General features: G+C 40.3%; 1 protein-coding gene across 1 annotated transcript in view; it reads left to right on the top strand.

Moving 5' to 3' along the window:
- Positions 1 to 10,563, top strand: part of TMEM163 (transmembrane protein 163) — a 93,183-nt gene extending 82,620 nt beyond the window's left edge. The window contains exons 6-8 of the mRNA XM_027748942.2: positions 4,873 to 4,984; positions 8,333 to 8,474; positions 9,427 to 10,563. Of these exons, the coding sequence (XP_027604743.1) occupies positions 4,873 to 4,984; positions 8,333 to 8,474; positions 9,427 to 9,487 (315 nt within the window). The 3' untranslated portion in view covers positions 9,488 to 10,563. The remainder of the gene's footprint in view (positions 1 to 4,872; positions 4,985 to 8,332; positions 8,475 to 9,426) is intronic.
- Positions 10,564 to 13,107: the final 2,544 nt, after the last annotated feature.

Genomic DNA, 13,107 nt, shown 5'->3' with positions numbered 1-13,107 from the left:
AATATTTTATGTGTTGTATCCACTGGGGAGGAACGCTGGATATACCTGCTTCCTCCCATACCAGTGAATATCTTTTGGCTCAACACTGTACAATGCAGGTGAAATGAGAACATTTTTACATCCCCAAAGTGGAAGTGAAAGGACTGTGACTAAAGGAGAGTGGGCAGAGGGGAGTTGGTAGAAATAATATATGAAATCTAGGCTAAGTTTTAGGGTCAGAATCAGCAAAATGCATTCTAGGAAAAGATTAGGAACACAAGTCAGCTGAAACTTAGTTACTAGGCTGGGAATTGGATTAAAATATCTCTACCTAATAAACCAAGCATGGAGGAACCCTGTGAGGTATTTTGTTTGTTTTGTTTTGTTTTGATTATTTTCCTACATTAGACTCAGAAAAAGATAAAAGTCCCATCATAATCAACTAATTTTTTCTTAAGCCATAAGATTATTGCTGCTTTTGGTGAAATCCTTGAAAGCAGGGACAGAACTGTTGTCACACACCTCTTCTCAGCTGCACTGGTGGGGACAATGTTTGGATGAAGTAGAGGAAGGCTGCCTGCTGATTTCTATTATTCCTTTCCTAGGAAAGGTAAAAGAGCATCCTAGAAAAGGTTTCTTTCTGGAAAGCAAGCATAAAACCACAGCATAAAATAAATCTTAAGACATTGTAGCTATTAGAGTGCTGTGTAATGAGAAGGCAATCCAGGATGGGCATCTTGTTTTATGTACATTGCTGGATTAAATATGAAGCCATCTAATCAGATATATGTGTCCTTTAATTAAGGTGTCATGTACAGTGTAGTAGTGATGAGGGAATATGATGAAAAGAAATCGAAAAGGAAGGAGCTTTATTTACTGCACTGAGAAGCTTTTATCATATGGAAATGATCAGAATTTAAATTTTTATCATCTGTCACAATTTGCTGCTGCTTTAATTAAAATAATACCAAGGACTTGTACAGTGAGTCTGGCTGGATGTGCTTCGTGCTCCTAATGACTGTCAGATGGGAAGGCAAGGGGTACAGAGAGGGCAGGGCTCCGGGAAGATCCAGAGGGAGAAGGTGCCAGATGGCCAGGCTTATTTTATTAATTTAGGTCTTCATTATGGCTTTTCTTTCCTTCATTTCTCCAAAGGATGAGTTAGTTTTATGGGAATCATTTCACAGCCACAGTATGACGTGTTTAACTCTTCAGAGCCCATAGCACTGCAGCAGAGCACGTCTGCCAGCCGTGCATCCCGCCTGGCCACCTCCACAGGCTCAGCTCCAGCCCAGGTGCCTAGCCCACAGCAGCCCTCCCTCAGGTAATTTGTTGAATCCTGCTGTCCTAAAACAGTTCCAGCTTCTGATCATTGCATCAGAGAAGTGCCAAGGCAGCATATTTTAGCTGTTTCTCTCCTATTCCACCCTCACCTGCTCAGGCAATGCGCCGCCAGGCTGTTCATGCTGCTGGCCATCACACCAGCCCGCCTGGTTTGGGCTGATCTGTTACACCTGCAAAACCTTTTGTTACTGCCAAGTAGCTTCACTCTTCTTTTTCCAGCTCTTTGGTGCCCGAACATGCAGAAAACACAGGGAAGTACTGAGGAAAGTGAGTTCAAAAGATTTTTTCCCTCTTCTGTTTGTCTTCACGCAGCGTGCGCTCAGTTCCTGCGGGATCTGCCGCCTCCATGTGGCTCGTGCGAAAAGCTGCACACAACTGGAGGTGGTGATTTTGGATACTGGTTAGATTTACGGGTTCAGAGATGGGGGAAAAAATTCATCTTCTGCAAACCTGTTTGGCACAGTTCTACAGCATGAAACTGCTGAGGTGTTTGCATTCAGAGCAAGTTTTTCTAACTTCTTCTCTTCCTGTGTCCGCTATGATAACAAAGGAGCTTCAATTTGTCAGGTCTTCTGCTTTATCAGAGGTTATTAGATTAGTATTAGCAACAAAATGAGCTTGTTTAGTGCGATTCAGTAAAGACAAACTCTAAACTTACGAAGAATTTCTAGATCCTGAATATGTATTCTCTATAAAAAGCCTGTTCAGGAATTCACGAGTTCATTCAGAAATCACATTTAAGTCATTCTTGGATTCCAGTAGAGTGGCTAGACTCATTTAGATCACAACTGTATAGCAGAACAAATGGAAAGACACATTTCTACATACTGTGAATTTAGTGACACATTCAGGAGAAAAAATAACTGAGTTCACTTAAAAAATTTGTGATACACTATGACAAGAAAACACTGTACCAGCTCAAAATAATGTGCCATACAGAAGATGAAACCTGGCATGATAGAATAGGAAATAAGGCATAACTATTTCAAGATTTTGAATTAATAACTGGATTTCTGAACATCTGTATCAATGTGAATTTTAAAGGTTTGCAAGTGCATACCCAAGAATTTTACAGGTGTAGGAAAACTGCATTTTGTCAGCCTAAGGCTGACAGTAACATAACTGTTGGTAGCAAAGTAATTTACCCTGTCACCTCCACTGGGTCCACAGGGCTCAAGTCTGTGTAATGACAAAGCTTGTGCTTTGCTGAGGAGGAAGGCAAAGACAAGAGGTACGGATGCCTGGGAGGAATCATTAAGTCTTTGGAGGGTCTGTGAGGTGATGCAGAAAAAAGAACTCTCATGTAGTCGTAGAGCAATGAGTCATTGTGTCAAGTGAGACACAGGAGAAATGCAGCGTTGAGCTGTCAATGGCTCAGCTGAACACGCACCCAACACTTGTTACCTGTGAAGGGCTGGGACCAGCCCCTGGCCTGTGCATGGCTGGGAGCACATCAGGTCTGCACCTTTGCACTGCTCTTTTCAGCCACTCCTCACTCATTGCTAGTGAGTGAGGGGCCTTGGTGCTGTTGAGAGCATCGCCAGGAAGTTTGCTTGTCACTTGTACTGTAACAAAGGTAAAACCCAAACAAGTAAAACCCAAACTCACACATTAAGGGGAAGCTCACAGTCTGTAGGGCAGTGTGGGAATGGCACCGTGCTGCCAGCTCAGTAGGCTAGGATAGAGATGACTCTGTTAGTGGAGCATAGCATTCTGCTTCAGATTATTTTGAGGCCTTATACATATGTTGTATATTAAATATTAGGTGAAATATTAGATGAGATTAGACTAAAATCTCAAAACCAACCAGAATTTTTCAGGCTATCAAAATTAAGTTTTTGGGCATTGAAAATACTCATTTTTAAGAGAGATGCATCACATTTAGAGGCATGATTTTGACAAGGATCTCAAATTTCCAGTGTTTTTTTGCAAAGCTTATACAGACTTTTGAATCTTTGCTTTGTTGTCATTTCAGACCTTCTGAAAGCGCCCAAGTTTCCTTGCTAGACTGACAGCAAGCAAATATTCCCAGTCCTTCCTTAGTTTTTCCCTAGCACTCCAAAATTTACTGCGTATTTTCCATTTGTTCTGTTAAAATAATTTTAGAAATGCTTTTCATCCTAACTTTACCCAGGGCTTCAGTTCTGTATTCTCACAGCTCCTATTTTACTCTCTTTCCCTCAATGCATTTTGCCTTAATACTCAATATTGTACCAGCTCTAGAGAGAATGAGCTCATGATTGAGAGCGAATGAAGTAGACTTTAAAAATTATATGACATACAAAATTGTATAAAAATATATTGAATGATTTATTTAGGGATGTGAGTACATTATACCAGTAATCTAATTTCCAGCATCTTCCTAAGCAGATTTCAAAACCATTTTTTGATTTCTTTGGGTTTTGAATTGCTGCTAAAATAATGAAAATGGATGGAGCTGATGGTGAATCATCATGACAATATTTGCTATCAGTGGGGATTTTTGTTGGAGTGTTTTAATCAGGAACAGGGTCCCAATGGGACTGGCCTACTTAGACCTGCAAATACAAAAGAAATATATTCTTACTGTTTCCTTTATTTGTACTGGTGTTGCAACAGCTTAAATTAAAGCTTCTATTAAGAGTAATAAATGAATCTATTTCAAAGCTCTGTGGTTAGATGGCAGGCAGGCTGAGAGCTTGCTTGGGTTTTTCTGCAGCCTATGGGTTCTTGCACCTCAGGTGGAAGAATGAACAGGGACTCCCTTTAGGCACCTTATTGTGGTGTGTCAGCACTCAGGAGTTCCCTCCCACCCAACCAAACACAAAATAGTTATCAGGAAAAGGAGAAGGTGCCTCCAGACAACCTTTTAGAGAATGTGTGTTGAACGGTAATTAGTTACCCTTCTTTGCTCTACATAGACATGCAGCTCTCTCTTAAGGGAGCCTGGGGAGCCCATGTTATACATGCAAATTAAGCAATGTGGATAATTCTGTGAAATGAAAGTCCATGGAAAACTTGTTTTTTAAGAAAGAGCTAAGCCTTACTTTGCGCATCAGTATCAAAAGTTTTGTGGATGTAGCTCAGACCAGACTTTAGAAGAAGGAAACCAAACAAAACCAAAGCAAGTGCAGAATCAGAAAAAATATTAAATGGTTATTTCTTACGCCAAAAATCAACAAAGGTCTGGTAAGTGGGATTCTATTCTCAAGCCTTCCTCCTGCCTGTGGGAACTCCCATACTGATGGCACTAGGCATTAGATGGCTTGGCAGTCTGGGTTCAGCCCCGCAGGTATATATAACCTCCCTATTCTGAGGAGGTTGGGTCAATTCAAAACTTTTTGGTTGGAACTGTCAGTAATTATGGTTGCAAAAGGAATTGCAGTTGGCAATATAAGCAAAATAAGCACCATCTGTCATGGAAGTCATAACGCAGGAATTTTTTTCTCAGGTTGTATACTCCAGTAGCACAACTAATTGCACAGTACCTAGTACTACTTATCATTTAATATATGGGGCATGACCAGAAGACATACTAATGTATGACATTTCTTTTTTTTTTTTTCCCAGGATGATTTTCTGTATAGTGTCTCTGTTTTAAGTGGAATCCTTTGTACTGTCTTGGCAGTAATCAAATTTATGCTGGGAAAGGTCCTTACAAGCAGAGCACTGATAACTGATGGTGAGTGTGACATTGATCCTGCTGCATTTATAGACTCTTCCAGGGAATGTTGTAGATGCAGAGGATATGAGTGAGCCTTGTACAGTGACAGCTGTGAAAGTGCATTGGAATAAGGCAGCCACTGAGAAATGGAAAGAAACACCCCGAAACCCTAGAACAATCTGTGGTATCACGAGGCTCTTGCATAGATTTTTCAGCTGAAATGAGTATGTTTCGTGGAAGCCAAACAGAATGTGTGGATAGCAATAGTTATGATATTACTAATAGAGAGTTAGGAGTAGAGCAAGTAACAAAGTATGTGTGTATAAGTCAGAGGTTAGGCTACAGCAGGGGGACATGACACCAATTTACAGAGTTTTGTTAAAGTTACCTCTATCCTCTCTGCCTGTGCCTGGTGAACAACATAATCCTGACAGTTTAAACAAAGGAAAGTCTGTTGCAGAAATGCTGCCTGCTTTGAGCAGGGGTCACCACCATCATTCAGACATACCCCCAGAGATGTAATTTGTCACCACAGACACATGGCAGGTGTGAAACAAAGCCCTGTCCTGCTCACTGCCCTGCCCTCCTCCGGTCCCGCAGTGGTTTGGCACAGGGTGAATTTCATCCACTCTATCTGAACACCTCACTGTGCTGGCTCAGGTGTGTAGCACCTGACTCTTTCTGGTTTTAAAAGTTATGTTTAAAGGCATGTTTTAAAGCTTGGTCTAGGTGTATCTCTTACTGACAGGGCTCAAGCTTGTGAACCCTTGGAAAGCCCCGGGGATCTGCCCTGAAAACGAGTGAGGCCACAGTGATGGCAGAGGTTTCACAGCACCCTATGAACCTCTCCCAGTTTGTATCTGCCAGCACAGGGTAGTTAGAAATACTCTGCAAACAGGCATGGTAGGGTGTTAATGATTCATAGATAATGGCACATTACTCTGTTGAAGATTTCACTTTAAGAAAATTCAATTTTCAGCTTACTCTGGGGATGCATACAATTGCTTTATTTTAAGTATGTTAAACATGCTTTATTTTTTCCTTGGCGATGTGTGATAGCATGTATTATGAGTATTTATATCATCCTACTTATATAAATTCTTCATGAGCATTTATTTATATTTTAAATATAAAAGAAGAAAAAAGGAACCAGAACAGCGGTGCGGGGGTTACAACTAGAGCTGCTGCCTCCCTGCATTTGAGATTCTCTCCCAACAGACCTGCAGTTCAGAGATCTTGTTTTTTCCTATGGACTCTGCCACCCTAGGCATTTTTGAAACAAAAATATCTCCAACCTGCAAAAATCTTTCTGGAAAGGATCCTGGGAACCATGGCCCAGTGAGTCTGACTTCCTTCCCTGTCAGAGCGTAAGTGGGACACATTGACCGTTTCAGAACTGTGTCTAGGCAGGCAAATTATTAACCCTCCCTTTAGAAAGGAATGTACCTTAGTTTTGAAACAGAGCGGTTTATTCAGACAAAATATTAGCTGAAAATTCCTAAATAACTCCAGCTCTGAATTGTTCTCCTGTATGACAGAGAAATCGCTTCCCCCATAATTACTCATGCTAATGATATTGCTTCTGAGCTGGAGATTGCTTATTCTTTGATTAAAAAAAATTAGGGGAAAAAAGTGTACAATTACCTCAGTCTGGTTTTCATCTCTCTTGTCTCCTTCAGGACTACTTTAGAAAATGTAGGAGGCTGATCTTACCTTGTGTGATTAAATATCTTCTTTCACGAGACATATTTACATATATATTTGATTTATTAAGAATCAGGAAGAGACAATGTGATTCAGCAGCTGAGATAGATTTAGCACTCCCTTGCATATCTTTTTTTAGTGTTTTCTGTTTCCTGCTAATTTACCTCCTGTGATCCCTGGCTCTGGACCAACAAACTGTTTTGAGTAACAAGAGCATACATTTTTATTCCTGAAAAATAGGTTTATTTTCAGAACAGCAAATTCTCTCTCATACATGTCAACCTCTATTAAAAATTTTTGTTAAGAATAATTTTGTTTTAGAGCAGGGCTTGACAACAGTACCTCTTTCAAGCCTAAATGTAGTGAGGCAAAAGGTTATTTGTACAATTTGTTTATAGCAAAAGAGCATGGCCTCTTGGATAATAAAAACAGCCATTTCCTGCCTTGAATTTTGTAACATCTCAGAGGACAACTGCAGATACGTGACAGTTGGGTGATGTCAGCCAGCTTTCCTGTAGGTTTTAGATACCTGTTTCCTACCCAGATTTAGCCACCTGTTTTTTCCTGTGCTGGCCTTATGCACTGAACAGTGTCTGCATTAATACCTCCAGCTATTACATGATTTCCTGCCATGCCAGCAAAGAAGGATTTGACTGAATGACAATCAGGAAGAGAAAATAATTTCCTTTGCAAGTAGCTTTTATATAATTTGGAAACATTAACCAATAATGGCAAGAAAATGTATTATTCTTTTGCATATCATGCTGATGGATTCTGACTTAAGCTGGAGTAGGGGAAGTAACACTGGTTTAAATTTCTAGTTAATTAATTTATATTTAATATTCTTTATATATTCCTTATATATATACACACTATATATATTTCATCAGCATGCATTAGCAGTATAAGTTAATGAAGAGGCAAGGACTGGAGGTGAGAAGTCTGGGTCAAAGGAGATACTCAGGAACAAGTGTCATATATGTCCTTGTTGGCAGTCATGGGAAATTGGAAAAAGCCTGGGTAAGTGCTATAAGCAGCAGCTGACTAGAGCTGACTCACCAAGCAATATAGAATGTTTCAAGTTTGATTTTTCACTTGTTAATTAGGTTAAATAGTATATGGCTCTACCAAATGAATGCGTTATCAGTGACATTTTTTTTGTAGACAACAGTGATGTCTTCTGGGTTATTGAGGGGGAAAAAAAATCAGGAAGAGTTTGGGTTTAAAAAAGGAATGACTTATAAATATAGTGACTTATAAAACTCCCAAATCAATAACCAACCAAACAGGAGTTGAATGAAAAAGGGCATTAATAATTTCAAAAGCTCTGGGAGAATTTTTAAGGGACAGTCTTGGAGACAAAGAGAGAGGATTAATAAAAGAAAGCGGAATCTAAAAGGATGGTCATAAAAATTGTAAATAATAGAAGATAAGAAGCTGCTGTGATATGTCTAAAGCATAAATGTAAAATGTTACTAGAATTTTCCTGTATGTCTTCAGCAATGTATACAGCTCTAAGCTGGTGTACCAAACACATAAATAAATATATGGAATGGGGTAAAAAGCTTCAAGAGAAGGTCTTTGAAAAGTTACTTGAAAAACTATTTTCCTTTTCATAAGCTCTTTGGGTTCTTCCTTTAATTAGTTTTTTTTCCCTTCTAGGTTTCAACTCTCTTGTAGGTGGAATAATGGGATTTTCCATCCTTCTTAGTGCAGAAGTATTTAAACACAATTCTTCTGTCTGGTACCTGGATGGCAGTATAGGAGTGTTAATTGGACTTACAATATCTGCCTACGGAATCAAGTGAGTATCTCCTGGGAGCAGTGCAGAGGTAGTGCAGTGTGTGCAGCAGATGGGCTGTCTGTGGGAGGTAGCCATAGCTCTGAAAGGCTTATATAACTCCAGTGAAATCAGTCCCTGGAATTTATTAGATGAGCTGCCAATGCTGAAGCAGAGTGTGTGGAAATGGTTATAAAAGATTGTGTTCTCACATCAGCTGGAAAGCAGCCAGGACTTAAAAAGAAACTGGAGTAACTTTAGAAGACTTTTGGATACCTGAATTGGAAAAACAAGTTTTTAAATATTTGAAATATAACCACAAATCTTGGATAAAATCAGTCCCCATTGCTTTTATGGCACATTTCTACGTACTGCTTCTCCAAAGACAGTCTGGATTAAAGGAAAGGTGCCCAAGTTTAAAGAAGGATCTTGCTATTGATTTCTGTCCTAGCCCTCTACCTTATACAACTTCCAAATGGAAGGTTGCTGGTTGCGTTTCAAATGTTGTTTCTCTTGAATTTTAAGATGTTTTCTTGATTCATGACACCAGAAACAAAATAAAAAATCAATGAAGCCCTGCCACAATTGCTGCCACAATTTCTCTTGACTGCATGGAATCTAACATAAGTTTTGCGCTTTATCCCCTTTTCTGCCATTAAGAGAAAGGGGGAGATGGAGCATCTTAGTTGGAACCAGATCTTGGCCAGGCTGCAGCCAGCTCTCAGCTGGAAGCTGTGTGGGGTTTTTTAAACTTTGAAAATTAAATTAACATTTTAATGGGGAACACTATTCTTGAATAAATCACTATAATTGCTATTTCCAGTGTAAAACCAACTGTTCCGGAAAACTGTAGAGGCTGTTACTGCATCTGAGTTCTTCTTTATTCATAAAGTAAATTAATAAGTGACGAGAGCAAACACCCCAGTCCCAGGGCTCTGCTGTGTCTCTGCACCCACACTGTGTGTTTCCCCTGCAGGCTGCTCATCGACATGGTGCCCCGGGTGAGGCAAACGCGCCACTACGAGATGTTCGAGTGAAGGTCCCGCCCTCTCCTCTGTAAGGACTGTAAAACTACAGCGTCCTATGTTTTGGCAAGTGGTGCCAATGGTATTTTACTGAATATGCAGTTTGTTTCCCGTGGTCTGTTTTTGTTGAAGTTTGTTTTAATGGGAAATCTCTCTGTAAATCTGGCATATGTGCACACTGCTTGCAGTTCTGCCAAACAGCAGCATCTTTTTATTTCCAGTATGCTATTGATTCCTGTGACAATAGAAAACATGCAGTTTGCAGTTTGAACCCAGCTGCCATGTTGTATATTCCAGAGTGAAAGTGTTCTTAATGGTGTGGTAAGCCTGTGGGTAAAGAAGTGCCAGTTTCAGGTTTGGAGTTTGTTTCCCCCCCCCAGCCTGTATTTTCCCAGACACATGCTGTAACAGGAGTACAATCCTTGCTAACCTCTTCGACTAGAACTATCTTACATAGAGTCTGGACACCAAGAGCTGTGTTGCTTAAAACACTTAAGTAGCTACTTCCCCCCTCCCCTTGAAATAGACACCCAGAAAGAGCAGGCACAGCCCTTTCTGTGATCAGAGAGAAAACTGCATTTTAATCCCAAATTAACCAAAACTATACCTCTTCAATTTAAATTCTATTTTTTCTTAACGAGACACTGTTCATAGCTTTGCATGGACCAAACAAGCACACACAGTATTACTGTACAGACCAAAGCCAAAAAGTCGTGCAGGGAAGAGGAGCTGCTCAAGGAATGGGATTTTTCATCTCCTATTATACCATATGCAGCTGTACCAGCGTGTGTGACGTTGTGGTTGCTCTGTAGTCTGATGACGGCACAGCAGTGGCTCAATCTTGTGGTGAGATACAGATCTATTTATTAGATTTAGATTGTCCTGTAAAGTGTTGCTCACCTTCCATCACACATCTTATATATTACTTAATAGGTTAAATGATCAAAGAATCTTGATGTATAATCAATAAAAAACTGGTATCTATTTTATACAGTATCTGTAAGTAACATTTGAAAACTATTTCCAGAATGTATCATAGAAAAAGTCTTCCTGTATAGCAGCCTATTAAACTGGATTCTCTGGCTATAGCCATTTTCTCATTATTCTATATATTCCAGGTTGGATTTCACAACAGAGAACCAGTATTGTTGCTTCTGTTTATCACAGATGAATAAGAAATTGATAGTCCACTGTAGATTTTGAAATAAGACCACGGTGAGTAGAAATGCCCATTTCTACTACACAACAATAGACTACAGAAACTAGAGTAGATGTACAATAGAACTCATCGGTGATTGATGTACAATGGAGACACTGAGTTTTTCACTGGTGTGATGCTAAAACTGTATTTCCTATTATATGTCATTTAGCCAGATCCTTAAGGATCTCTAATAAAAGCCAACTCCAAATGATATGTGTAGGAAGAGACCACCCAGTGGTTTCACTAATCTGACAGTGCCCATACAAGGGGCACAATATTGCAGAATTCTTTATGGCAAAGTGGAATTTGTTCTGCTGCTATGGTTTGTTTTCATGTATTTTGGGTCAATTAAGTTTGTACAAGTATTTGCACACAAACTTTCTGATATTGTTGCCCCTCAGTGCTGCTGCTGCGTGTGCCTTGCTGTCACAGGATGGTGTTAGAGCTCGGTGTGTCACTCAGCAGTAAGATGACAAAGGAGCTACATCATAAGAGCATTTAGCAAGGACTCCAGGAGGACTGGAAAGTGTAGGAGTGCCCACTGTCCTCACAGGTGGACTTTTAAATGTCAAATGCCACCCCAAGACCTTTCTTCCTGCACCAGCCCCTAACTTGTTATACTTTATCTTAGTTCTGATATTTTCCCAGTATATTTCTTCTCTCTCACATAGTTCCATGCAATGAGCTGTGGAACAGGTGTTTCCTCACTAACAACTTTCGTCAGGCACCTTCAGCCTCAGAATTCCAGACCCAGAGCCTGAACCTAGTTATATTAGACATTTCATGGGTTTGCTGGTTTTTATTTGCACTGTTTACACTTTTCCACCTCTCTGAGGGCTTTATTCCTTCTCCAGCCCCACTGCTAGTTGTGAGACTGACACTTGGGAACTACTGGAAGTGCTGCTCCACAAGGCCATGCAGTCCAGCAGCCAGTCCAGCACCAAGTGATTCTGCAGGCAAGTGAGCAGGAGGTTACGTGGTTGTGGCAAGATACTGAGCTCCCAATATGACCTTTGCCACACCAAAGTTCTGAACCACTGAAAGTATGTAGGACACTCAAACCAACACCCAGGTCAAACACTGAATAATTCTGCTAAAATGCCGAGTGTAAACAGGAGCACAGAGCTACACAGACATGCTCGTGCATGAAGGAAAGCTAAACACAGGCTAAATGAAGTTTCACACTTCCTTCTGGAACTCTGGAATGCTCTGAGGATGTTTGTAAGGACAGACTCCAGCTGTGTAGCCTTTGAAAAGGTGTGGTTAAAAAAGTTAATCATACTTTTTCTTATCAGATTAATTTAAACCAATTGCAGAAACTTTTCAGTTACCACAGCTGCTCAAAGCATTTCTAATATTAGCAAGTAAATACAAGAAAATAACTGAAATACTTGTGATACTTGAAAAAGGCCAGGAAATACAGATTCTCAGAAATGAAAGCAAATGCATGCTGATAAAGCCAGCTCTCATTGTGGAGACTTTGTATGGAATGTGACAATAGCAGAGAAAATAACTGCTCATCCGTCTACTGCGACACTGCTCTAACCAGCCACCCTCAGAGGTAACAGTTTCTATATGAGTTTTCTTTATTAAATGTCTGTGCCAGTTGATTTTTCCAACCATGAGATAACAAGTGTGCTTCCAGCTAGGCTAAGTGAAAGTGGACTTTTCAAAAGCTGAAACAGCTCAAAAGCACTCGGACTAATTACCTGAAACTTGGCACTGGTCAACATAATAACCTGGTTGGTGATCACAGCAGCTCCTCAGCAATGCCATGGCCTCTTTGTTGTGCACAGGACACAAGGAAGAAGCCTCAGTATTCACACAAGGATCAGTGGCTGCAAACTGACACTTTATTAAAGTCTGGCCAAGCCCAGAATTGCAAATTAATCCCTGAAAGTCACTGTGACACTGAGCAGACGCTTTGAATTTGGCCATGTTGTTCAGTGGAGCTATCAAAAACTCTGTCAGGATTACACCAGCTGCGATCTTGAATCCCAAGCCATGACCTGTACCCACCAGGTAGGCATGGGGAATGATAATGTTCCACTTATAGCTAAAAGCCAGATTTTTCTGCACCCTGATTGTCACTAAAAAAATTACCACACTAACATCTGCTGCTGACTTATGCCATTTCACTTCTAGCAATAATAGGGAGACCATAAATAACCATCACCCAACCATCGTGGAAAAACAGAGCCTCAAAAGAAGCTCCTTGCTGAAGATGACATTCCAGGAATGGACTTGAAGCAAAGATCCCAAACAAGAAGCTTCTCAAAAATCGGCAAATTCAGCTCTAGGTACACCTGCATCTGGGACTGTGCCACAGAGGTGCTCACCATTAATAACACAATTTGTGTTCCTGCAATCTCAGCTGCCTGAGAAAAAGTGTAGGCATTTCTGGTATTTTTTTTTGTAGGCCAGCTCATGG

This window comes from Pipra filicauda, unplaced genomic scaffold, assembly GCF_003945595.2.
Source record: "Pipra filicauda isolate LSUMZ 115617 unplaced genomic scaffold, ASM394559v2 scaffold47_size6085603_pilon, whole genome shotgun sequence".
Taxonomy (NCBI): domain Eukaryota; kingdom Metazoa; phylum Chordata; class Aves; order Passeriformes; family Pipridae; genus Pipra; species Pipra filicauda.
Note: the sequence above shows the minus strand (reverse complement) of the source record. Positions and strands in the feature narration are given on the sequence as shown.